At 41.2% G+C, this 25,738-nt stretch overlaps 1 protein-coding gene across 2 annotated transcripts in view; it reads left to right on the plus strand.

The window, feature by feature from the left end:
* LOC143211967 (discoidin domain-containing receptor 2) overlaps positions 1-25,738 on the plus strand; it is a 243,136-nt gene that overhangs the window by 171,132 nt on the left and 46,266 nt on the right. For both annotated transcript variants that reach the window (XM_076430163.1, XM_076430162.1), the window contains exons 6-8: positions 866-1,013; positions 1,786-2,093; positions 17,309-17,516. In XM_076430163.1, the coding sequence (XP_076286278.1) occupies positions 866-1,013; positions 1,786-2,093; positions 17,309-17,516 (664 nt within the window). The remainder of the gene's footprint in view (positions 1-865; positions 1,014-1,785; positions 2,094-17,308; positions 17,517-25,738) is intronic.

Below are 25,738 nucleotides of genomic sequence, written 5' to 3' on the forward strand. Positions count from 1 at the left end.
TTTGGCCGTTTAAAAACTATTTATTTGATTTCCACCTCCATCCAAATAATAAATAATCTTTTATTTGCAAATAAGAAATAATAATTTATTTAAATAAAAATTTAGTTATTATTTGCAATTAAAATCACACGTTTGTATATTATTTGAAATAAAATTTGCCCAACACTGGTTACGGAGCACTAAAAATGGCTATTCTACATTATTTGATCAAAATAACAAGAATATGTTTATTCAAATTTTTAGCCGCTTTATCAATAATATATACCCAAAAAAATAAATTTGTTAAATAATTACTCGTGGATGCATTTTTACAATATCTCTCGTTGGTAAAGGATATAATATGACATGGTACCCTTTTGTTCTGGCACTAAGCGGTGTCGAGCGGACAACCTCAAAAGAAGAAGAGGGGATGGAAATTTCCTATTGTTAAAGCAAACATTGATGCCGTTTCACGAGACAGAGCTATAGTCACCCCTGGTGCTCCATAGATGTTAAACATGTTCGAATATTTATGATCGGTACAGTACGTCGTTTGCTAATTGTTAGACCCCAAGTCCAATCGTGGCCTCCCAAAAGGATCGGTGGAGGTCGGCCGATCGATTGAATTACAAATTCGCTATATTTGTCCGAGCGCAAGTTCTCCACAGTTCGATAAAGTCAAGCAGAGCCGAAGTGTCTCTGACAATGGGTCGTCCCGCCGGCTAACATTGGCACAAGTGTATGCGCTGTCTATTGTAAGGGGGAATAAAGAAATCAATGTTTTCCTGAGCAGGGGGTGTAGGGGTAGGGTGAACAGCAAAACTCAAAGGGTAGACCGAGTGCCCGGAATTGTCCTGGTCTTTAACCAACGTTTCCACGGTTCCAGGTAATACAGGGTAACACGAACACGTATTTGGAGTCCAAGCACGAGCTGGAGCCGCCTCTGTGGGCGAGCAAGATCCGTTTTCTGCCCTACAGCCATCACACGCGGACGGTTTGCATGCGGGTCGAGCTCTACGGATGTTACTGGAGCGGTAAGCTGTTTGCACTCTCCAATTTTCGTAGAACTTCCCACCGCTTAGAATACTCGCCGGACTGTCCATTAACCCTTATGCCGTGGCTGCGTGCACAAATTTGCTTTTCGGAATCTTGCTTGCACAATTATCCCTTTCTTCCTTTGACGGATCAACATCGAATTAAACGTTTAGTCGAACGGATGGTTACACACTGCGTTACACGCCTCAGTTGCGTTTACACGCGCCACGCCTCTATAAATACAAACCATTGTGAATTTAAAGCTAACTAACCCGTCTGCGAGGGGGGCCTCTCGAAAGAGGCAACTGTGTACCTTGCCGATCGATCGGGGACGCTAAACAATAACATTGGTGTTGTTTCATCGTCGCCAAAATGTCATCTGCATCAGTTATTACTCATTTCGTTATTTGCACGGCGCGACGTGCTCAAACTGCTCTCAGACTGATTTTTTACAGACATACTAGCAGCCCCATGTATGAACTTACAATTTCCTTGTTTAACAATGTTCATTCGTTCTTTATTATTGAATCATAATAAATTGCTTGATTTTATACGTTGTCGCAATTACAAGAATGCCTGCTCGAGGACAACGCGCACAAGTTAGTCGTCGTTACAAAAAGCTTAATTAATTATCTGAACGGGTTTAAAGATGTTTGATCAGGATCACAAAAAATTTCCAGCTCGAAGTCCCAAATGGGTTAGGAAGAGAAGGGTTAAGAGACCATCGACCCACCTCTTCGATGACTATACACCTTGACCTTTTTGCTGTAGATGGGGTGGTGTCCTACTCGATGCCCCAGGGCGATAAAAGGGGTAATGGATGGGAATTCTTCGACGTCACCTACGATGGTCTATGGGACGGAGAGCTGCGCCGCGGCCTAGGTCAGCTGACGGACGGCAAAACAGGGCCTGATAACTTCAAACTAGGATATTATGATAACGATCGCACCCAGGGCTGGGTCGGATGGAGGAACGATACACGTACCCAGCCAGTCGAGATCAAGTTCGAGTTCGACAAGGTCAGAGAATTCTCGGCCATCCACATCTACTGCAACAACCAGTTCACCAAGGATGTCCAGGTTTGTGACGATTGCTCCGTTGATTTTTATCTTAGATCTCGTTTCAATGTAGTAGCTGCCGCGCCGCGCCGCCTCAGACCTTTTTTCCATTCGACTATTTATTGCTGACGCCTCGAACATTCCCCGGTTCGATCTGCGACCCCATAAAATATCCAACAGTTGGACGATCCCTCTTAAACCGCTCGAAAATATCGCCCAGGTGAGAGGTAAATTCCGGATCGATCGAAGAAAGTCTCGAATTACGATCGTGCCCCTGCCGCCCCAAAAATCTCATTAACATTTAACTCTTTGAGCTCGAAGCTATTTTAACTCGAATGTTTCTTCCGATCTGAAATATTCGAAGCGTGTTAAACGTTGGCCGTAGATTTTAATCCTTTAAAGTGAATTTCAATTGGTTCACGAGTTAAAAAATGTTCCAGGTTGTCTATAAAATTGTCAATAAATTAAACGTCTTTATAATAACGCCAATTTTACATTTAGCATAGAAATGAATATTTTTGATCATAAGTTTTCAGCGATTTGTAATCAAACAAATTTTGATAATGTATAAATTGCTTTGACTTATGGTCGTTTTTAGTGGTCGCTCATAGTTGAAGGGTTAAATTTACAGTGTTATAGCCATCAAGTTTGTTACACGTGTACATAAAGTATTACGCAATGTGTTTACATTTACTAAACTGCTGCCTCATGATTTATTTCGTCACCACGCTCGCAAGGTTATATACTCGTCGTAAATGCATGTTTACTTTTAAAATTATATATTCATACGCGTAGAATAATATTTGCCTTCAACTGATGCGAACTGAATAATATTAATATTTGTTAAATTCAATTTAGTTTTCACCGTGTGCTCGATATTATAAGTCAAGGGGTTGAACGTTATAAATGTTACAAACGTGTAATTAAATTAATTTCAGCTTGATCAATAATTTAAAATACCGTTGAAAATGGTTTGATTCTAATTTTAAATATTAATTACAAGTCTATATATATACATTAAATCTTTGCGATAAAATAAAATTAAGCAATGGTCGGACCACTTTGATATTTCAGCCCGACAATCCAATATTTATCACGCAAAGTTGAATGGAATTAAACTTGACAATGAATAGAATTTGGAAATATATTTCGGTGAGATTTACGTTTCCACGAAAAAATGTCAAGTCACTTCAATGTTCCTTTCCAATATCCAATATTTTTCCAGTTGAAAATATAACAGCATTAAAAGTAGAATTATAAATTAAAATAATTTTGAACAATTTTTTACATACTTTATGTTTAGCAAAAACGTGCTTTCAATTTAAACATGTCTATGTTCCTTTCCAACCTTTTGATTAACAAAAATTTCGTACAATGAAAAATCGATAGAATGTTAAAAATGCTTGAATATGCAAAAGGTACATTTACGTTAAAAACAATGGATGCCGAAACACTTTTGTGTTTCTCTTCGATAATCCAATATTTCGCCATATGAAAATTTAACAGAGTTAAAAGTAGAATTACAAATTCATAGAATATGATAAATACTTGAATGTCCTCAAGAAATACAATAGTTCTTTTCCGATAATTTAATATTTCACCTGATAAAAGTTTAGCAGAACTCACAGTAGAATTAAAAATTGATAAAACCTTGGAAAATGTTTAAGTGTTCGCGTGCCGTAGTAATTGCAGGAAGTAGAATCAGTCGACAATGATCAGACACACCAAGCTCCTATCTAATATCACGCCTACTCCTTGAATGTTCATTCTCGATTTTCTCGAAAACAAAACCTTAAACGAACAAACATCATTCTTTTTTCCCGACTAATTTTTCCATGTAGATTCGCCTGTATCGTTCTGTAGACCACCAGATCGGTGGCACACTGTTTATTCAATAAATGTCGGATCACGTCCGTGTACCTTTGGCGTACAAATCGTCGGCAAAATAAAGACGGATGGAGAATCGGGGTAGATCCGAAGGAAGGGATGGCTTTCGCATCTAATTACCCGTGGTGCAGCCCCGCACAGTCGGCGTAAATACGCAAAAAGCGGGGAATCGTTTACCCTAGCTATTGGCGACGTTATTCCTTAGTCCTCGCGAGGAATGCGCAAGCAGCGTCGATCAACAGGCTTACCATCCACGGTTGCTCGGGATCGTTTCACCGTCACCTTCTTCCCCAGACCATCGCGTAGCATCTTGCTGGCGGGATGCTGCCTGCCTGCCTCTCCCCGCGTTCTCACCCCATGGTTGATTGAATATTCTACTCGACGCTTTATCAGCCAGACGCCCGCTGAATATAAATACAATCTGAAACGGTAATTCCGGCAGTTCGATATCTTCGAACGTGGCTTATTGGCCCGATCGGATCGTGCCGTTGCATCCAAACAGGAATAATCGCGGCGGACGATCTTTGTTATTAAACCGGAAATTAACCATTCGCTGGCCTGTTTTACAACGCTGATTGCCAACAGCTACGGCACGCGAGGCGTACGATGTTTCCCTTGGTGTTTGCCAGATGAAATTGATAACGGTGATTCGATATGCCTTAATCTACGCCTGGGGTTCCCAGGCTTTTGTGAGCGACCCCACGTCACAATAAGAGGGGTCTGTGGACCCTTCTTTAGCATGCACTCTTCAATACACACACTTTCTGTAGGCTTTTCTTCTTCTTTTGCTTCGGGGAATATATGTAGCAAAAATTGTACATGATAGTAAACTGTCAATATATAGTCATCGGAGAACATACATTCAGTAAAATAAGTCTCCGTACACCTTTTAAAACAGAATACCCAAATAAAAAAGTTTTAAAAAGTGCCTTTTTTATTTTTGCATGGAACCTTGTAAACTGTAATTTTTAGAAAATAGTTTTCGCACATCATTGAGTAAACCAATGCTTCTAATTGCTTACAAAACATCAGGTCATTTGGTATAATTATAAAAAAGTTATTCTGTTTTAAAGGGTGTACGGAGTCTTATTTTACTGAGTGTAGAACCATACCATAGATATACATTAAGAACCGAAAAATCAATGATAAAGGGTGATTTAATTTAAGCACATTACATTGAAGGAAAGATACACGTAGGGATGATTTTGAACATTTTTCATACGTTTCTATTAATTTTATTTAATCGATCAACCCCGTTGGGAATCCGAGATCTAAGGGATGATAACAGAGATTCAGGGATCTAAACATACTTGTCGGTGAAAATTACAAACTATGAAGTGGTAGACTTTTTATAAGATAAACAAAGAAAGTGAACATAGGGATTGTCCATTTTTCGTAATAACTGAGTAGGATTAAGCGAGCTCAAAATATTTTTCACCTCGAACTCGTGAACAGTTTGACACTTGTTCGTTCAGAGAAATGTGTTTGCAAGGAAGGCAGCCAACGGTGTATAAACAAAAACCGGTACAGCCATGAAGTAAGACGTGTCCAAACCACCTAACCAACCAGAACCAGACTCAGCCTAAAGAAACCCAGCCGGGGTCCACCGAGGGTTGTTCAGCCTGATTTCGTTAACCGTACATGACCCCAAACCGCGAAGGATTAATTCAACCTTGCCCTGAGGCGCCGTACATCTGCGAAGCAAAACAAGAATAAAAACCGAAAGCTCGTTTATCCCGTCCATGTTTCTGTAATTGATAAAGCATGCGAAACACTAAAATAAGCGCCACTCGGTCCCCTCCTGTGCGATATTAAACCGTTCACCTGTCGCCATTTTTTTCGAAGGGGCTCCCTCCGCGCGAAATTAATATAAATCCACAAATCTCTAATTCTCAAGCGGCGAACAGAAAAAACGCTATCGCTGGCCATTCGAGCGCAGCTACGAAAGTTTTCGCGTCTATTCGTTACGTCCCGTAATCCCATGCGTGGCGGACGCCGGAAATGAGTTCGCAAGCTCGGATTATTCGAATTGGGGTGGGGAAAACGGGGACAGGGGGTAGACATTCTTCGTCGGAGAGGCGACCAATAATTCGATCCCTTGTATAATTTCCGTTTCGCAACGATTCGCGACCCTTCCACGTCGTTCACGCTCGAGCCTCGATAATGTAATGCAAATGCGCCCTTTCCCTCACCCCCATCGCACCCCTTTTCGCATTGATATAGATACGATACAGACGGACGCACGGCTCCCATGCGAAATCATCCTGACGATGCGATTATTTCCGTCCGTCGAATAAAACTGCCGGGAGATCAAACTCCGGATTTATTAATCCCTTAAGGACCGAATTATTTGGCAAACATAGGTCAAAATTGCCCAAATTTCTTTATCGTGCAATTAGGCAGTGATCATTATGCTCAATATCAATAAAATTACAAAAAGGTGTTCCGCTTGGTTTATAATATCTTGCTTTGTGTTATAGAAATTTGTAGTGTTGTTTTTACCTTATCTGAAGATTTTAATAGATTTATTATATTTTAAGAATTTAACTAAACTGTCCGCCTCGGCTTTATTAAGGAGTCATTAACGAAAAACACAGACCAATTAGTCCGAGAGTCCGGCTCGGCGGCAGGTGCGGTTGAGCGTAGCGTTGCTGTCGCGCCGTGGTGAAGAAGTAAACAAGAGAAAGAGCAAAACTTTATTTATTTAAAACCCACTTATTCAGTCGCAAATGCACTTGCTGCTTCGAGATGCGTATCAATGGGACATTCGGAGATGAACTGCACAGCTGACTTCAGGTGTATGGCATTGCCGAAAGCTAAAGCTGACTATACGTTCCTTGAATAAGTGAATTTGAATTAATTTTTGCTCTTTCTCTTGTTCACTACTTTACCGCGGCGCGACGCCATCGCTACGCTCAGTGAAACCTGCCGCCGAGCCGTCCGTGTTTTTCATTAATAACTCGTTAACAAACCCGAGGCGGATATTTTAGCAAATGAAAATGTCCTCCTTTCAAGGTTGAACGACATTTTTGGGGGGCCTTGTATAGCGAAGCAACGCCACGTCGAAAATAAGAGAAATATTTGCAAATGTATGCAAGACAATCTTTTAGACGAAATTGAAACTTGTTGCACTTAAGCGAAATCTGTGGTTCCAATTAAACGATTGCAAAGACTGAGCGTATAATGGCGTTTTAAAAGACCGTTACAGGTCGTTTTAATCCGACAGGCTGATTTCCGAGATAAAAGTGGAATTCTACTAAAAGGTCTTCGTTAATTGGATAGCTCTACCTCTGAACTTCAAAATTTGCATCTCATCGGTTTCATTTAATTCAAACAAATTCCAAACAAATTAATTTCAATTTAATTTCTCAAAATACTGCATAAATACTATAATATTATATATCCTTAGACAACTAAACTATAATGCGTGGAAATAAAATTATAAACGCTGTTCATCTATTAACAAAAATACTTTACTTTACTTATAAGTGAAATATAAAAATTGCATTAATTATTGAATTTATTAATTGAAACACTCCAATGTTACAAGATTCAGATTTGCTTAGCTTAGAAATTAATTGGTGAAATTGAAATTAGCTTAGAATTAATTGGTGAAACCTTTATTACGACTCATTACACGCCCGTAAAAAAAACAATAGAATGAAATAGTTTAAAAGCACTGGTATTTCTGGAGGTTCTGCGTATCAAAATACAATAGCAAAATTGCGTAAAACATATTATTCCAGGGTGGGTTTGTTTTCCCCGTGGACGAAGCCGGTCGGTTGAAAAGCTCGGCGGTAGCACGGGTTTCCGCGGCGACTTGGCGCAGCGGCTGTTATTATATTTCTTTTATAGCCGAGGAAATATTTATGCAGGCATATTAACAACAACGGCGGCGGCACGATAACGTGAATGCTTGAAGCGCCAATAACGCTGGTCTCGAGCGCTCGCGTATCCCCGGCCCGGCCCGCCGTGCTCGTATCAAATCCGCTTTAAACTCGCGCGAGTGTTTTGCTCCGCGGTATAGTGCATTTAAAGATTTGCCGGCGCGTGCGGTGAAATATGCATGGACGATTATTGAACAGTACCATAAACGAGAGCCCCCGAATTTTGATTCGGATAAAAGCGTTCCCCGGGACCGTTCCCGTGCACGCCAAACTGAGGGACGCGTTTCGACGTCCAATCAATATGGCGGAATTGTCCGGCTATTATACGGTACAATGGTAAACAAAGACCGCTTACTCACGTCCGGCCGGAAAATACGATAATCACTGTAATTATTATTCATTAACGTTTTGTCCACCGACGAATGCTCCAGCACATTTGTCCCCGCTTATAAGCATAATGCCGAACGTCTAGCGAAATTGAATCATCGTCATTACGGTCGCAAGATACGCTTCAGATCCTGTTAGATCGTTGCATATTATATGCCAGATTTTTAACAAGTAAACTTATTGATCAAACAAGGCACCCTTGTAATCGACGTGTACTCTCAATTACTTACAAGTTTCTTGATCGTATTGCGGTAGAAATTAAATTTTTTGGTAATTCTGGAGATTGTCGTCTCCATTTTGTAATTTCTTTAGCGATCAACGAATAGTCCGTTGGTTAATCACTTTTTGAACAAATATCTGATAATTCTATCAACAATATGTTGTTTAGCCACTCATATAAAAAGAGCTCACGACGATCTCATCGACTGACGTTCAAATAAAATTTATTTAATTGTAAAGTTATAGATTTATGATCAGCTTTGTACCTCACTGTGATATAAAATAAACCAATAGACTGTAATAGTATTTCTTGATCAAAACGCTTTCTAGCATTTGCATTTTAATTGCATTAAATAAATCCTTGAGACACAGTAAATTCTGTCTCTCATACCTCTAGCCAAATTATAATTCACAGATACTTGTGTAGGTACCTTTTTAGATTAAGCAAAACATGATGTGCTTTCAGGATTAGTCCTTACAATACTTTACGTAAACGAATTTAGCTATTAATATTCTCTACTATTGTTTTTGTTCGACGGACGTTTTTCTAAAAATGGAAAGTACAAAAGTATAAACAATAGTAGCACGCCGATATTTCTATGACACGTTGCACACAATTCGGTATTTCTCGTGAACATGATGGACTACAAACGAGGTTTGCCATTGCATCCGCTCAAAGGATTTAAAAGTTTATTCCGAGACCCCTTTATCCCGTGATCGGGTTGATATCGGAACATTTATCCGAATGACACCGTTTAATTGAACTATTCAATCGACATCTGCCAGAGGAACACACACGAGGAATCTAAATTTCGGTATCAGCGATTTCGCGCGAGCGAGCGAGCGCGCGCGCGGCCACAATAAAGCTGACGACATTTTATCCGGGGATAGGGCAGCAACAGCGGTGGTTGGCGAAAAATCATCGGGACATTTCGGCGAGTTTGCCAGGTAACCGACGTTTTTTTTACGAGCCAATTAATACGAGGATCGGGAAACCAGGCGAGAAAAATGTCGAGCGGTAGGGAAAACGCGTTCACCGCGAAACGCAAACTCGAACCCGAAACTGCGGGCACGGACGATCGGCGAAAAGAGCGTTTCCGCTTCGATTCTCCGGTCACAGAGGTTTTCCTCCGAACAAACGCAACGAATGCTTTTTCGACGGTCACTGACAGGATTCGAGCATCGGAAACGTCGAATGCACAATAGCATTGCGAGCTGACTTGAAAATAGTAACAATATTTACAACCCGATGAGACAAAAGACAACATTCAACCTTTGTTATTACCACGCTTATATGTATTGACTTGCCGAGTTGTCGTTGTTGTATGCGTCAAATCTTGTAATCCAATTTTAAACCACTTCCCGATAAGCTAGAGACTTGAAACTTTAAACATAGCTCAGAACTGGGTGACAATGCAATATTAAAAAACAAATTTGAAAAAAAACTATGCGTCTAGGAGATATAAACTATTAAAAATTTAAACATTACACCTCCCCGCGCGACGCTCGGTAGTACGTCATCGCGGCCAGCGATCCCCACTCCGCGCGCCAGCGTTTACCTACTCCACTACGTGTTCCCACTCCGACTCATCCCCACTCCACTGGCCCACTTCGCATCGTAGGACCTCAGTTTACTTATTGAGTTGGTTAGAATCAGGTCGGGTGGAGGGCGATAAGGACCGGCGATTCTGCTCGGTAAGCGGCCCGCGATCATCACTACAAACCAATATGGCGGCGCCCCTACCTGTCAAAAAGACTGCAATAGTTCCTGAACGATTGATCCTACAGAATGGAAATTTCGATTTGCAGCCGCCATGACACAATATTTTTCCTTTTACAAAAGATGGTTGAATTTACAGGTTGAAGGGGTAATTAAAATCGATTACAAGATATGTAAAGACTAAAAAGTAGAAAATAAAAAAAATATATAATATAAAGAAACTTTTTAAAAACCACGCTTATATTAAATTGCACTGAAAAGGAGAAAAGAATTTTTTTATACATTGGCAACAATAAATAAAAGCGTGGAACGCCCATGGAGATTGCATCAATATAGTTTAGCGCTCCACGCTTTTATTTATTGTTGCTAATGTATAAAAAAATTCTTTTCTCCTTTTTAGTGCAATTTAATATAAGCGTGGTTTTTAAAAAGTTTTTTTATATATTTTTCTACTTTAAGTTCCACTTTAAGTTCTAGGTTGTTGTTTCTACTTTGATTCTCTACTTTGATTTTGTTGTTTCTAAGAATCGATCTTTTCTTCAATTGTCTGTTAATTACTGAAAATTTACCGGTTGTACAGGGTGTATAAAAGGTCATCCGTTCTAGGGGTGAATCTACACCTCTGAGTCGGTGGACATTTGTAAGAGAAACTCGCCGCAAAATTGTTTATAACGATGAGAATTGTTGGTAAAGTTGTTTTTTACATCAACACCTTCCACTCATCCAGGAGAGAAAAAGTTTGACAGAAGCGACATGTCGCAAACAAATAGTTATTGAGATATAAGCTGTTAAAGTTCTTGCAAAATTTGATTGTGTGGAGTTATACGTGCAGACAGAAGCCTACTACACAGTCCACCCGACCGTGTCGATGAAACAGACCATGATCGTGCGCGTGCCTCGAGACAAACGAAATTTAAGGATGTTCTGGAGGTATACTGACAATGAGTCTAATAAGTATGTATGTTATTAATTTCGTCTCAACCGAAATTCAATTCAATTTTGGTTTTGTTAATGTACAGCTATTGATAAATTTTCTTCATTTTTTAGGAAATTACGAAGTAAAAAAGAGTTCTAATCATGTTGTTTCGTAATTCCTTTATTGTATCATTGTAACCTCATTCAGTGGCCATTCCTTTTGAACTGTATATCATTGGAAAGCTCTGAATTTTGCGATTGATTAGATATAAAATACTCGTGCTTAAAAAATATATATAAATGTGTTTGTTTGAGAAAATATGGAAGTCGCGAACTTAGTTGCCAACCTAATAATTCTTCGTTTCCTCTGTTCTTTAAACCACTAATTCGAGCGCAAGTAGATCTCCCATTATTTTACCATAAAGCGTTTTTCATTTCCTCGATATACTTTCAAAAAATATTACGAACCGTGGGACACCTGCAGCTGCACATTCCATTAACAACGCCGACGAAAAATTCCAGCAGCGATTATGTTAATCCGTTTAATTAAATTCTCTCCGGCGGGGTTAGTGGAACGTTGTTCGAAGGGAAAGTTTTAGAAAAAAAAGAAGAAGAGAAAGAAGTAAGGAAAGAGGATGGAATCTCCATTTTCAAGGTCCCGAAAGTAAGAGTAATTACGAAGTTGACGATTCCCAGCTCCTTTCACAGCTCCTCGTAGCTAATTTCGTCTCGTCTTGCAAGACGGCGTTTCCTTTTTATCCGCGGCACGGAGGCCGCCCCTTTTGGCAGCGGTGGCATAAACGCGTGGGAGGGCTCGAGGACCGTTTCGTATCGCAGTCTATTATCGCCCGTAGCCGGTGTGTCTCGCTGGTCTGGTTCCGTCGAAGGGGAAAATGTTATTTGGATATCAAAGATGCGCCCACGGGCGAAAGCCACGGCTACGGCCATTGTTGTGAGGGTTCCGGTTTATGAGCTTGCGAAGCTCCCGGTTCACTCTGTATATAAAATCTGCCCGCGTGGAAGGGAATCTGGTGGACGATCGAGTGTTCGGCTGCTTCTGTTTCGAAGCCCGACCACCAAGAGGGCACTAACATGGCGGTTTCGCAGGAGCCGCTGCGTCAAAGACCGACCCGCCGTTTATAGTCTGGCCGGCGTGTTTGTGTGCGTCACTCCCTGGCCCTTTATACTTAATATTCTCTCTCCCCTTTGCTCTTCGTATTCCCATATTTATGCCCACTTAGGGTTTCGATGGCTGATCGGATTTCACGTATTTCATCTTGCACTCCGCGACGCAAACACCCTTGAACATGATTACAGTAATGCCTCGATGTATGAGAAAGAGATGCGCACAATATTTGCAACGTATTGAATTTTTGTTGTGAATATTCGAGACACTTTTCTGGTTCAAATGACACCAAACACGACACGATTTGGATGGTATCTACATGTTTAATCCACGATACCGTAGAACCTCGGCTATCCGAACCGTTGATACCCATTATCCAGGTACTTACACGTTTCACGTCTAAACAGTTCGATCTATAGCGATTCCTATACAGCGCTATTCATAGCACAGTTCAAAATACAAGACAAATTAATTAACAAGCTTCTGTAACACCTAACTGTCAATCTAACAATAAGTTGTAGCTGATAAACTTGCTATTTCTGTGGTTCTAAGGAAAAACGCCACAATTTCAAAAATTCGAGTTTATGCATTAATTGAGCTTTATTAATCGAAACTTTAAACGGCAATATCTCGAAAGTGAAAGTATGTGACATGCGGCGTTCTCTCGTACAACCACAAAATGCGACATTAAATTCAAACCAAAAACACAATAAACGGAAAAATTGGCGATCAGAGTATAAAGTAATATAAACATCTCACAAGTTCCAAGTGACCGATAAGCGTGCTCAAAAGAGCTCCGAGCATCCGAGAAGAAAGAGTCGACGGGTCGCAGTTTCCGTCGCACGTCCGCCTGCATAAGTAACAAGATCACTTTGCAATTTTCTTGTATACCCGGCGAATATTTGACATCGCAATGTAATAAACGTAACGACCGAGACGTCTGCGAGTCAATTTGCTTAGCCGTTCCCGTCCCTGTACGGCCGGAGAAGAAACGGGGACGAGACGGGTCACGGTTATGTCTGATAAGATCCTGCTGCGCGTCGTTTCCGGCAGTGTGCAAATACTTTTCGTCGCTCGTATAACTACCAGGCATCCGCGTCCTATGACCTAGCGCAGTTCGCCAAAGTGCATAAATTCCCGTGATTGCATCCGGCAGGCGATGCACCGGTTCTTCGCCCGTTTCAGTTACTTCGGCGTCGATTTTATTTACCAATGCTCTTTCCGACTCCATTTCAATTCCCAGAGCCTTTCGACGGCCGTTCGTCCATGGCATAATGTATAGCATCTCTAATTGACAAAATGATCTGCAGTAGTGATGCAACGGCGGCTGCACGGTGATCCGACATCGGCGAAACGAGGATAAAATTCATTGCGTTGATATTTAGCGGATCCAAAAAGTAATTAACATTTCCGGAGCTCGACAAATTGTAATAATTTCGTGAAAACAAGTGGTATAAGCCAGGACTCATTTTGTGTTCATTTTCCTCTAACAAGCGACATTACCTAATTGTAAGTGTAAAAAAAATCGTTGCCCTAGACCCCCAAAAATTGGATTTTCACCCTCAACTTCGAGGGATATTATCACCCCCTTCACACGAATGTCAGCAGCTAGAAAAAACACGTGTCAAATATTTTAAACAAACTATATCCTCTATAAATTTCATTAAAATCGGCGTGTTACACTTGGGTAATGTCCCTTGTAAGATATTTTTACACGAAGACGATTTTCCTAAAAAAAAATGCTACAAATTCAAACATCTCCAACATTTTTACTCGTAAATGAAACTGCCATAGATTTGAAGATCGGAGCATCTACTTTACAAAGTCCTCAAAAATTGTCGAAACCTTTGTGTCTCATATGTCTACCTTACTTCAGATCCCTACCCCCTATCTCTAAAGCTGCGCTGCCCGAAACAATAGAGCAAGTACACGACAAAGGGAGCTTGCGAGGACTCTGCACCACGCGTTCCGACGATGTTGGACTACTGCGGGGCGACTGTTTTAGTGCGGATCGAATCCAATTCCTCGGGCCATGAGTTTTTAAACGGTGCCGTAAACGCGACCTCGGCCGTCATCGCTTAAAGTGACAAACGTCGACGCTGCTAATTGCCTCGTTTCCGTATTCCGTGGTGGATCGCGATTGAAAGGGTAAACCCGACGCGAAGGTAATCGGGACGAGATAGAAGGAACGGGTGCGCTGATGCGAGCCCCGGATGAGAACGGTGACGCGCGGTCGCGATCCTTTTAAAACGTTTACACACGTGCCACGGGTTTGTTGCGTCGTCGCAGTACGGTTTAGAACCCCGAAGTAACATTGCTCTTCGAGTGGCAAGGATCTGTTTGCACGGTGCAGGTGCGTCGCGATGCAACCATGTTCCGCGGTGGTCTCCGGACAGGGAAAATAAAAATGTCTCGTTCGGAGCGCATTGGCTTCCACCGAAAGCTCAATTTCTCTCCGTTGAACCGTGCCGATGAAAGGGGGATTTACTTCCAGATCAGTTATCGCGCTTCATCAGGTATATTATATCGGATAAGCTGAACGGTTCCGTCTCATCGTGTCTGATTCCTGGTGGGCATTCTCGCGTACTCGCTTTAAACGTGTACGTGTCTGGTTCCACTACACCTGTCCCCGAGTTTCGATTGAATATGCCCTGGCGGCGGACTGTCGCTATCGACACGACACGAGAAACGAGGGAGAAGCAAACGAGTTTTATGACGACCCACCACCACTGCCGCCGCGCCGCCTACACACTGACAAATGTACCGGGACATCAATACCGATATCATCGGATAAACGCCTCGCCCGTCACCGGGATATCGTTTCCGAGTCCCGCCGGGCTGGGAACGAATCTTTCGTAATTGGATTTACATGACACGAATTACGATAACGAAATCTTTGGGAAGCCGACTCGACGCCGCCAGATCCGCTCCAGATGTTGCCCTGCGGTTGTCACAATGACGTTATCGACTTTCGACCCGTGCCCCAGCTATCTAGGGGAAGTTTTCCTTCAACGGATAATTTGATCACCCCCCTGTAGCCGTGAAAGAGATCTCGATGCTCGTATTGTTTGACGAAATCGGGGCCCGCGTCGATCCAGATCACGAATCATCCTTTTTGCAGCTCGTATATTTGAACGCGATTTGCGTGTGCAGTTGTTTGATCCGTAAATCACTGGGTCGTTCAAGGTGTCTTGACGAATCCAATATAATTAATCTTTGACTAATGGACACCAAATAGACACTCCGGTACTTGCGGTATGTATTGATTTCCCGAGGCTCAGCGCTAACGACGTACATAGATCTCTTACATTCCGATATAAACGTCATGCCGTCATTTAACCAGTTTCAACCCCTAGAATCTAAACTGCGGCTCCTCTTCGGTTGATAGGACACCGAGCGACCTTGTTTGAATACCTAACCACTTCAAACTTTGCAGAGATCAAATTTTACCAAATTCGTGGAAACGTCCAAACTCGTTCCTATCGAACGTTGAGCTCGTGGCCATCTTAAGAACTCGGGACTTTGAGATGCTCGAATGTTAAAACAGCTGTAGAGGATGTTGAAAGTCGCAGTAACTAGCCGTCGAATTTTCTCATAACTACCTTGAGCAGTTGAACAAATTGACATAAACCATATTAGAGTTTTTACGTGCTTGTGCAAAGTCGAATCTGTGCAAACTAAACTTCTCTAAAGTAGCATTTGCGAGTTCTGAAACATTTTTAATGGCTCCTTGCAAGTTCGAATTATTTGAATGAGGACTGGGGAAGTCTTTCGCTAAGCCTAAAATAATTAGTCCCCAAGTATACGAACGTATCCGACGAAGTTTGCGCGAACTCGCAGAGATTGTAATCAAATCTGCAAGATTTCGTGTGTTTTTGAAATTTTACGAACCGCGTTCTAAATCATTTAATCGTTAGAATACAGATTGCGTAAACCTCGAACGTCATTAGCCGGATATCGGTTATTTCGATGTTCAATGTTATCTGCATTATTAACTCCTAGACAGATGTCATTTATGTTATCTGTGACTTATATATCTGGCGTTCGTGCATTGTTGTCTCTGGAGTTTAACACAGTTCGTATTGATTCGAGCATGGTCCAGAATTATTTCTGTCAAACCTCCATTCGGCTCATTTATACCCGCGAAGAAATTGCGAACCGGGTCATAAAATGCACCACTCGAGACGGCCAACAGGGTTATGCGAACGTAACCCCGTTATACTCTAAATAAACCTCGCCGTGATCACGGATAATGTCTCTGATTTATGATCTGATCTTGTACCGTGTCGAACTTTGAGGACCCGTGAAACTTTTATAAGGTCCTGTGCAATCACGCGACTCTCATTCTCTGTTACACCGAGGACCGTATTTTACGGTATTCGGAAATCTCCTTCGACGAGACCTCGTTTCAAATCGACTCTATCCATCAACGTCATACTTCGTCTATGTCTGTTTTATTTCATCTACGCGCGAGCTTATTTAGGTTCTCCGATGTGTTTTAAGGCTGCCGTGATCAATCTCTCGAGGTTGCCACAAGTATAATAAGAATGGATATTTATTTCCCCCCTTTTTATCATACTATGCAAATTCTTGATCTTAGAAGCTATCGCGAGCAGAATTTAACTCTGTTTTCTTCTGACCCGGTGCCGAGCTATCCGTAACGTTCATTTATCACGCTATGATTCTTTTATCAGCCTTCCAACGCTGTATGTCAACGGTAACGAAATGATTCATCTGAAAGAAATTCAGAAATACTGCTAGCTCGTAACTTAAATGTTTCAGATTTTCCATCGCTCTTGTTAGAGAAACAGGTCACCATTTTCAAGATCTATAAACTCCAAAGAATAATAATATCAGAGCTTGCAGACTCACCGACCTTTTTGTACATTTAATACAATTTCTCAGTAATGTAATTGATTGTTCGCTTCCGACCTTTCGCGTTCATAATTGCCGATTCGCAGCCATTTGTCTGCGAGCAGCATGGTTTCTGTTAGAAGGCCGGTGGCGTCGCATAAATTCAGCGTAGATTACGTGTTAGACTGTAATATTACCAGGTGTAAGGTTAACTAAAACAACTTTCAATCATGTGTTACAGGTATTTTCGCAAGTCGACATACTGTTCAGCATCGGTGGGAAATATTACACCGGCGAACCGATCACGTACACTTATATGGAGGATAAAATATTTGAGACATCACGGAACATTACCATCAAGCTTCATCATCGGGTCGGTAAATACGTCAAGCTGAGACTCCACTTCTCGGACAGGTGGATCATGATCAGCGAGGTGACCTTTGACTCCGGTGAGTAAGCGGGACCGATCGTTTTTATTCAAGCTACGGCCGCTCGACAAGAATATATTGGATTCTTTCCCAAAGAAAGGCCGGATACGCGGAACGTGTAATTCTTGCATGATATACTGCACAATCTTTGTCGAACCGTTCCACACGGCAGTCTGAAGCGGAGAACGATAAAACGAATATACACTCCGGGACAAAAGTTTCGCGCCGCGTATCGGTGGCGCTCGAAACACGAGAAATCTTCAATAGAGAAAATATATAAAAAAGAAACTTTTCAAAAACCACGCTTATATTAAAATACACTAAAAAGGAGAAAATAATTTTTTTAGACATTAGTGAATATAAATAAAAGCGTACAGCGCTGAACTATATTGACGTAATCTTCCTGGGCGCTTCACGCTTTTATTTATAGTCACTAATGTCTAAAAAAATTATTTTCTCCTTTTTAGTGCATTTTAATATAAGCGTGGTTGTTAAAAAGTTTTTTGTTATATATTTTTTATTTTCTACTTTTTAGTCTTTTTTAAATGGAACGCAAGATATAGTAATACTAGTATGAAATAGTAAGATATACATAGAAACGCAGCATATAGAAATACGCGAGATAGAATGAGGGGATGACTTCGAGAGACGACGTCTTTCGATGGAATCCGAAATTGTCCGAAATGGAATTGAATGAACGGAACATCACAACCACGTTGAGCTCCTTCGGTGCTAAGTGGTCAGTGAAGTGGGGATGAGTCGGAATGGAAACGCGTAGTGGATTAGGGAGCGCTGGCGCGCGGAGTGGGGATCGCTGAACACGATGACGTACTACTTACTACCGAGAATCGCGCGGCGAGGTGTGACGATTAATATTAAATATTTTTTTTCTCCTGAACGCACAATTTTTGTTTTTAATTTGTTTTTTAATATTGCATTGTCATCCAGTTCTGAGCTATGTTTAAAGTTTCAAGTCTCTAGCTCATCGGAAAGTGGTTTAAAATTCGATTACAAGATTTGACGCATACAACAACAACGACGACAACTCGGCAACCTAATATAAGCGTGGTAATAAAAATAAAATAAATATTACAGTGGCCAAGAACTGATCGAATTCGGTACGAAGTATTATTTTGATAGGAACAAACGATTTTTAAAATTTTAACCCTCTATGGACGAGCGAACCTTCGTTTTCAAAATGAAAATAAGATTTACAAAGAGAGAATCACAAATCTACCTATATAATCATTTATTCAAAGCAATTTATTCACACTTATTTAAATAAATGAATGACAGTGAGTTAATTATACAGTTCTGATTTAGACATCTGCGATGTATCCGTTCAACGATCATTTTGCACTGAAATGCCAATCAAATGAGCTCCAATAAATGATAAATTAAGTGTAATGATAGTAAATGAACCGTGATTGCATTGTCTCAAATTTAATTCGATGCAGTTGTTATAGCTCAATTAAATGCAATGTTCTTGGCACAAAGGAACATGTAATTATCACATAGTATCTAAACATATCACCCATTCATTAGGTCAAATCACAAATAATTTCCAGAGAGTTAATACAATTAATTGTATGTTCGTAATTATTTGCACCGAGTTGCTGTCATTTATCAGGCAACTCAAACATGACGAGTGAAATACAGATCCATGTGCAAAATTTAAAATGTCCTCATCAGTTATGAAAATCACTACAATTTGTTCTTCATAATTAACTAATTATTAATAGATGCATCATAGTTACAGTGAAGCCCATAATCGATCACTATGCTGCGGATCTTTATGCATTTATAAAGAAATTAGTTGAGTGAAATATAAAACAGTAATAGATTAGAAAAATTCAAGAAAATATTGTAATGTTGTTCTTAACGTGACAAAATCATTAAGGGATGAAATGAATTTTTATGTTATTCCAGCTTCCCACAATCAATGCAGAATATTTTTATTTTGCATAAAGATCCACAGTCTATTTACCATACACACTTTAAACAGAATTACTTTTTTATGGACGAAACTACTTAAAAGTTCGGTGAAGCTAGAAGCAGCAGAGTTTATTACAGGGCGTGTAATGAAAATTTTAGAAAAATCGAATCTGTAAAATAGTTATTCCGATTTAACGTGTGCGATCAATTGTGGTAGTGCCTGTATATTGAAGTACCTGCACGTTGCATAATATTTTTGAGCAGTACTGTACACCGCGTATTGCGAACTAAGGGGACCAGCCAGGTAAAAAATTGGCGTGGCGCATCGGACCGCGGTTGAAACTTAGAACGAAAAATTTCTGCATGTGACGCAAAATCGTTTCGGGGACCGGGCACTGTGGAGCGTATGTATGTCTTTTTGCAATTCCTCGCCTTTCGTACACGATTTGACGTGACCGGTCTGCGTGGGTTTCGACGATTCCACCCTCTTTTCAACCTCGAGCCCCTCCACGCGATTCCGACAGCTCGGCTACCGACTGTCAATCACTGGAAAATAAACCCGAAGCCCGGCTCGTATAAATTGATACACGGTAATTGACAACGGCTTATTATATATCTGTCAGTCGGACGTTTTCGATTAAGTCGCCCAACATCCACCGGGGGGAAAAAAGAAAGGATTCGCTTTGATAGCGCGCAAAGACCGATCTAAAGCTGGCATCGATTCTGATCGTTGACCATTTTATTAGAGAAAAGGCGAGTAAAATGCTCGATTTTTTCCTCGTGTTTCTTTAAAATATGTTTACAGTATTATTAGCGGTATTAATTATTACACTGCGGATTTCATGCATTTTTTGTGCATCAATACAAAACTGAACACGCGTTAGAAGAGTCTACGGATATTTTCGACTTTTCAACATGATTTAAAAACAATATACATTTTCAATTAACTTCAGTTTCTTATAATTGATTTGAACAATTTTTATTCTGCATAAACTTTAATTATTACGTTTAATCTAGTTCAATTAATTATGTATCTAGAGGCTGATTTAGATTCATCTCCTCCCTCCTACATTAAAAACATTTTTAATTCAATATGAAAACGATGCAATAAATCTATTCCTTTGGATACATGTTACGTCTAGTCATGACGTGACTAGTGTTAGGTGATCACTACACTGCCGAGTTTTATGCAAAATAAAAATTGCCTGCATTAATTCCAAAACACGGAAGCTGCATAAACATTTATTGACTTTTTTAGTCATTGTAATCAGATGGAAATAAGTCAACAGCAGTTTTATATTCTATAAATGTTGTTCCCATGCTATCATCATTATTGAGAAAAGTGTTCACACATAATCTTGACCGGCAGTGTACGTGCAGAATAAACGTCGATGAAGTTTGATGGTCCCAGTAATCAAACTTTCACGGCGGAGAAAATTGAATAGGATACGCGATTCGTTCGGCGCGCGTGCACCGATTAATACGCAACTGTACAGTGCATAGACAGCCACGTTATCGACTATCATTCCTATTTTAGCAAAAGAACAGAGATATTAAAATGTCCGGAGCCCACCCCGTTATCCTCTTTCTGTATTCACTTGATTTTTCCGATTTTTACATCAACGCTTCATATTTCCTTTCCACGCGACTGGAGAGTCGCCGGGATCTGTACGAGGTAATGCTCTCTGTTTCAATAGAATTCAACTTGTCCGTATCGTCGACGGTGGAGGAGGAGGAGGAGGAGGAGGAGGAATAACATCGCGAAACGTTAGACAGGGGAAAGCGCTTTATCAACGGTGATATATAAAATCGCGGAGCACGTCGCCGTTCGGAGGATTGTCCTCGATCCTCTTCACTGAATATAAGTTTCGTCCGATTCAAATGGAAATCGTTTCCTTATGTCGAGTTTACCCGTATTTACGGAAGATTTCCTGCCTGTACCCCCGGTTCCCGAATAAAGAGGATTTATAATAGGAACGATACCAAGAGCTGCTGCGCGGATCCATGGAAACAGGAGCTCTCTTTGATTTTAATACGAGGAGCGCCCGGTTGATCTGCGCTCCAGCGAAATATTTGCGCAACCTCCCGGAACTAATCGATCGGAATCAGAATTACAGTTCAACCCAGCCGGCGCGGCGTATCGAGAAATCGTCGCCGCGGTGAAAATTATTTTACAATGCTAAAACAATTTTATTGCCAACGTTGCGACGGCAATCATCCTTTGTACTCCAACCCCTGACTCTGTGTTGGGTGTCTCGAGCGCCTTGTTAGGAACAATTCTTTGTGACTCGTTTTGTCAGCTATATTTAAAATATCAATTTTTACATTATGCAGCTCCCGTATTTTGCAATTAACAAGTCTATTATCATCTCAGAAAAGTATTTGAATTTATACGAGAATGCATTGTTACCCAAATACTAGTTGGAAAATAAAGAGTATCTTTAGTCCCATCGAATTTCATTTAATTTGTGTACCAAGTGGTTGAGACAGGCAATTTCTATGTTGCATAGAAGTTCGCAGTCTCATCATTATGTCTCGGGGAGCGGGGTGCCGTCCAAGAAAACAGATCGGAGAACTTTATTAGCCATCAAATATCGCAACGGTGAAACTGTTGCGCTTCGAGTCGAGGCGAGGCAGACTTGCTGCTTTGTTTTTCGACGAATTAGTTCGCTTTTCCAAGCGATTGAATCGACGAGCGGGCTCCGGTTCGGCGCAGCTACGTAAAGGAAATCCAATTAATTCGAAGATGACGTACAAAATACGACGAGAGAATAGGGCGGTCAAAAAAGTACGTGATCCGAACGACCTTTGCCGGAGTGAAAAGGCCGAACAACAAGAACGAAACGCTCTAGAACTCTTCGTTTCCAGCTAAGCGAGCACAGGGACCCCTGTGAAGAAAGATTCTTTGTTGGCCGGTACCGAGGAATTAAACGCAACGGCGCTCGAGTCACCAAACAATTGAACAGGGAAGTTTGCCCTCCGCGTAAAAACCGTGTCACGAAACTCAACTTTCGAGCTTTATCATTTAACCGGAGAATGCCTTTAAATAGGCATCAAAGACGTACCTCGAGCGGAAGAATCGATGCTCCCGAGAAAAAGAGAAGCGATCGAGCGAACAACTGCCCTACGCGACTGCCACCCGCAGAGTCGCGCGTGAAAAGGACTCGACTGATACATCAAACGTCATGATTTCAACCCTTTTTCCGTTTTTTTTTCCTTTTTAGTTCTAAAGAAACGAACAAAATTACGAATCGGACCCGACGCCATCGCAGCGGTTTAGAGGAAACATCTTAGCATTATACAAGGCATCCTCCGCACAAAGAGTCCTTTGTCAGCGAGATTTGCCGACCTAACAACGGGCTCATAAAGTGGGCATGAAACTTTTCCAGTCTGCGCTCCACCAGCCGCTGTTTTTTCATCTCAAAGGATGTACATGGAAATGTACCCCAGACAATTTCCCCGTCGAGCAAATAGCAGCTGGAAAACCGTGGAACGTTGACGGAGGCGGAACGTATGATCGCTGAATCGATGCGTCTGCCACCACCGACTTCCCTGGATGCTCCATTTCGACGCTGATATTGTTTGTAACCGGTCCAAGTCGAATGCAAATTAATCGGATGAATATTTATACGGTGAAATTAATTACCGGGAAATATAAAGTGGACATTCGATGATCGCCTATTCGAACTGTTGCTTTTCACAACATTCTTCTGTACCATCAGTAAATCGTGAATATTTGTAGGAACTGTGGGACTCTGGCTTATCTTGTAGTTTCCTCAACGGCAGCTACTCTCTACAGTCCTTACTATGTATTATCTTGCGCCCCACGATTTTCGTTTTAAATCTTACAAGTATTTTCATGGCTATTAAAAATTCACAATCACAAATTTTTAGAACTATCTGTACGGGGTTAGGAATCTATATGGGGCTAGGAAAAATTATTTTATACTGTATAGTCTGTTTCAAAAACGTGGTATTTTTAAAAAATTTATTTTTATTACTAGGTGTGTCGTTCAAATTTCACATTTCTATATTTTATCAGTACTCTCAAAGTTACTTCCCTTAATCGATAAAGCAAAATAAGACAATACATATGTCTTCTAAATCGAAAACTTAAAAATCGGAAAGTACAATGATACCGTGTTATTGAATAAATATTTCCAAAAACTGCAATCTAAGAAATGGAGAAACAAATAAAAAGTACGAAAACATGTTCACAATAAACACTGCAACATTTGACGAGAGTTCGTCATTTCAGAAACACATTTTAGACATTATAGAAAACCGAACTGTCGAAGGGTTATAAAATACTGCGGTACGCAGAGCTAACTGTTTCAATAGACTTCTACTATCCACTAAAACCGTTCCTGCGGACATAAACTTGATCAGCGTCTCTAAAATTCTCAATGACAAATTAAAACCACTAAAACGATCCTCTGTCCGCGAGCGCGCCAAACGTATGCATTAAAACGGTAATGAGATCACTGAAAATAGTGTTCGCATTTGTATAATATTTCCGCGGGAAGTTGGATAGCATTGTATGATTTAGCTAGTGGCTAATAAAGTTCTCCGTCCGCGGATAACGAACCGGCAGAAGGCCACGATTAATTTCATCCCCTGTTCGCGAGCTTTTTCATGCAAACCATGCGAGTTAATCTCGCGAGGCAACGGCCCCAGTAATCGGATTATTAACGAGACAAGTTTAGGGAAAATTTTTCGCAGCTGGGGCCCGTTCCTCTTTGTCGATTAATAATTGAGTATCCGAGATCTTAGGGGGTGGCTGAATTGAGTCGTTAATTTAAAATAAAAATTAAATATCTACGTAAAGATATCAGCGTTGTACTTTAAAATAGTTCAGAATAAACCTGTGGACTGGAATAGTCTTTTTACATGAAAAAACTTCGTTACATTTGCATTCTACAATCGGACATTTCATATGCACTACCCTAATAAATGGGTGAATGGTTTTTTGAAAAGATATTTTCGTGAATTCAATTTTGCACCGCGCTGTAGATAACCGGAGCGGCGGGGGTGAAAAGGGGATGAAAAGAGGGTGGAAAGGGGGCACGCATCCACCTGGCAAGGCGATCCGCGCACGGCTTCTCGTATTTCCCTGACCAATTACGTCTCTCCGAGAGGAGAACAAGAAGGAAGAGTGAAATCCCCGCAGGACCGTCGCGAGCACCGGATGCCGGCTGAAAGAATCGGACCGAGCGCATCCATTATTTTTTACTCCGTCGCTTTCCGGCCCTCCCGGCAGACGTGCTTGCCGACAGATCGAACGATTGTCTTCAAAGAGATTGCGAGGAAATAAACGGGATAGAACTGTCGCTAAACTTTTTAACGAATCCTTTCGCCGCCGACGACGGGAGTGTTTGAAGGGCTGCGAGGCGCGATTGCTACATTTCCTGCCGAGACTTCGCCGGCGAAGTGCTCGTCTTCGGTTATTGTTGGAAGTTGAACGTTTTCCCGGGAATAATCTCCATCGCTAACAACCCGATGTCTTCTCTTCGATTTCTTTTCTTTCCGGGCGAAAAGTACAGTAGTTCTCACTTAAATTCGACTAAATATGTCACGATTAAATTTTCACTCTATCATTTAGTCTAGGAAAGAGAATAAAACTGTTAGAGGGCAGGAAACAGACGCAGGTACTTCATTTTCGTCTTACCTTCTCAAACGTAGCGGCAGTAGATTGTTGAGATTTTTCTAATTAAAATGAGTCTAAGCACGGGGTAAATCGGACTATTTTTATAGATGTAAAAAACATTTAATAGAAATAGAAAAATTAAGGTCAGGATTGCCACAAGTCTGTGAAGGTAGTTGGATGTACGGCATGTCTAGACCCATTTCAAGGGTCGGTCACACAGATTGGTCATGTTCGCAGGGTGCGTCGTCGGGTCGAATCAGTTTTTCTCGGGTCCGCCATTTCCTGTTGCTCGCGCGCGCGTCCCCTTGAATCCTCCTCTTTTCCTTTCGAAATAAATGAACGCCCGGCCGAATCAACGAGCATGAATTTCACGCAGCGCGCACGAATGAGATCCGTATGAAATTATCTGTCTGGAGGGGGCCGATACGGTGTGTAGGGACTTTCGAGGAAAGGGTTGCTGCGACGCCGTTGAAAAGGGGTGGCGTGGCGAAGTTGTTGAAATAAAGTAGTCCGGCTGACGCGTCATTAGCAACAGCCCGTTGCGAAAGCTCCTGTTTCGGGTGCTCACAAAGGCCTCCTCCTTTCAGCCGCGGCATTAATCTGCGAATCCTTTCGAATCCGTTTCGTCACGGCTGCGATTCGTTCACCTGCGTGAAAAACA

This window comes from Lasioglossum baleicum, chromosome 9 (genome assembly GCF_051020765.1).
Source record: "Lasioglossum baleicum chromosome 9, iyLasBale1, whole genome shotgun sequence".
Taxonomy (NCBI): Eukaryota; Metazoa; Arthropoda; class Insecta; order Hymenoptera; family Halictidae; genus Lasioglossum; species Lasioglossum baleicum.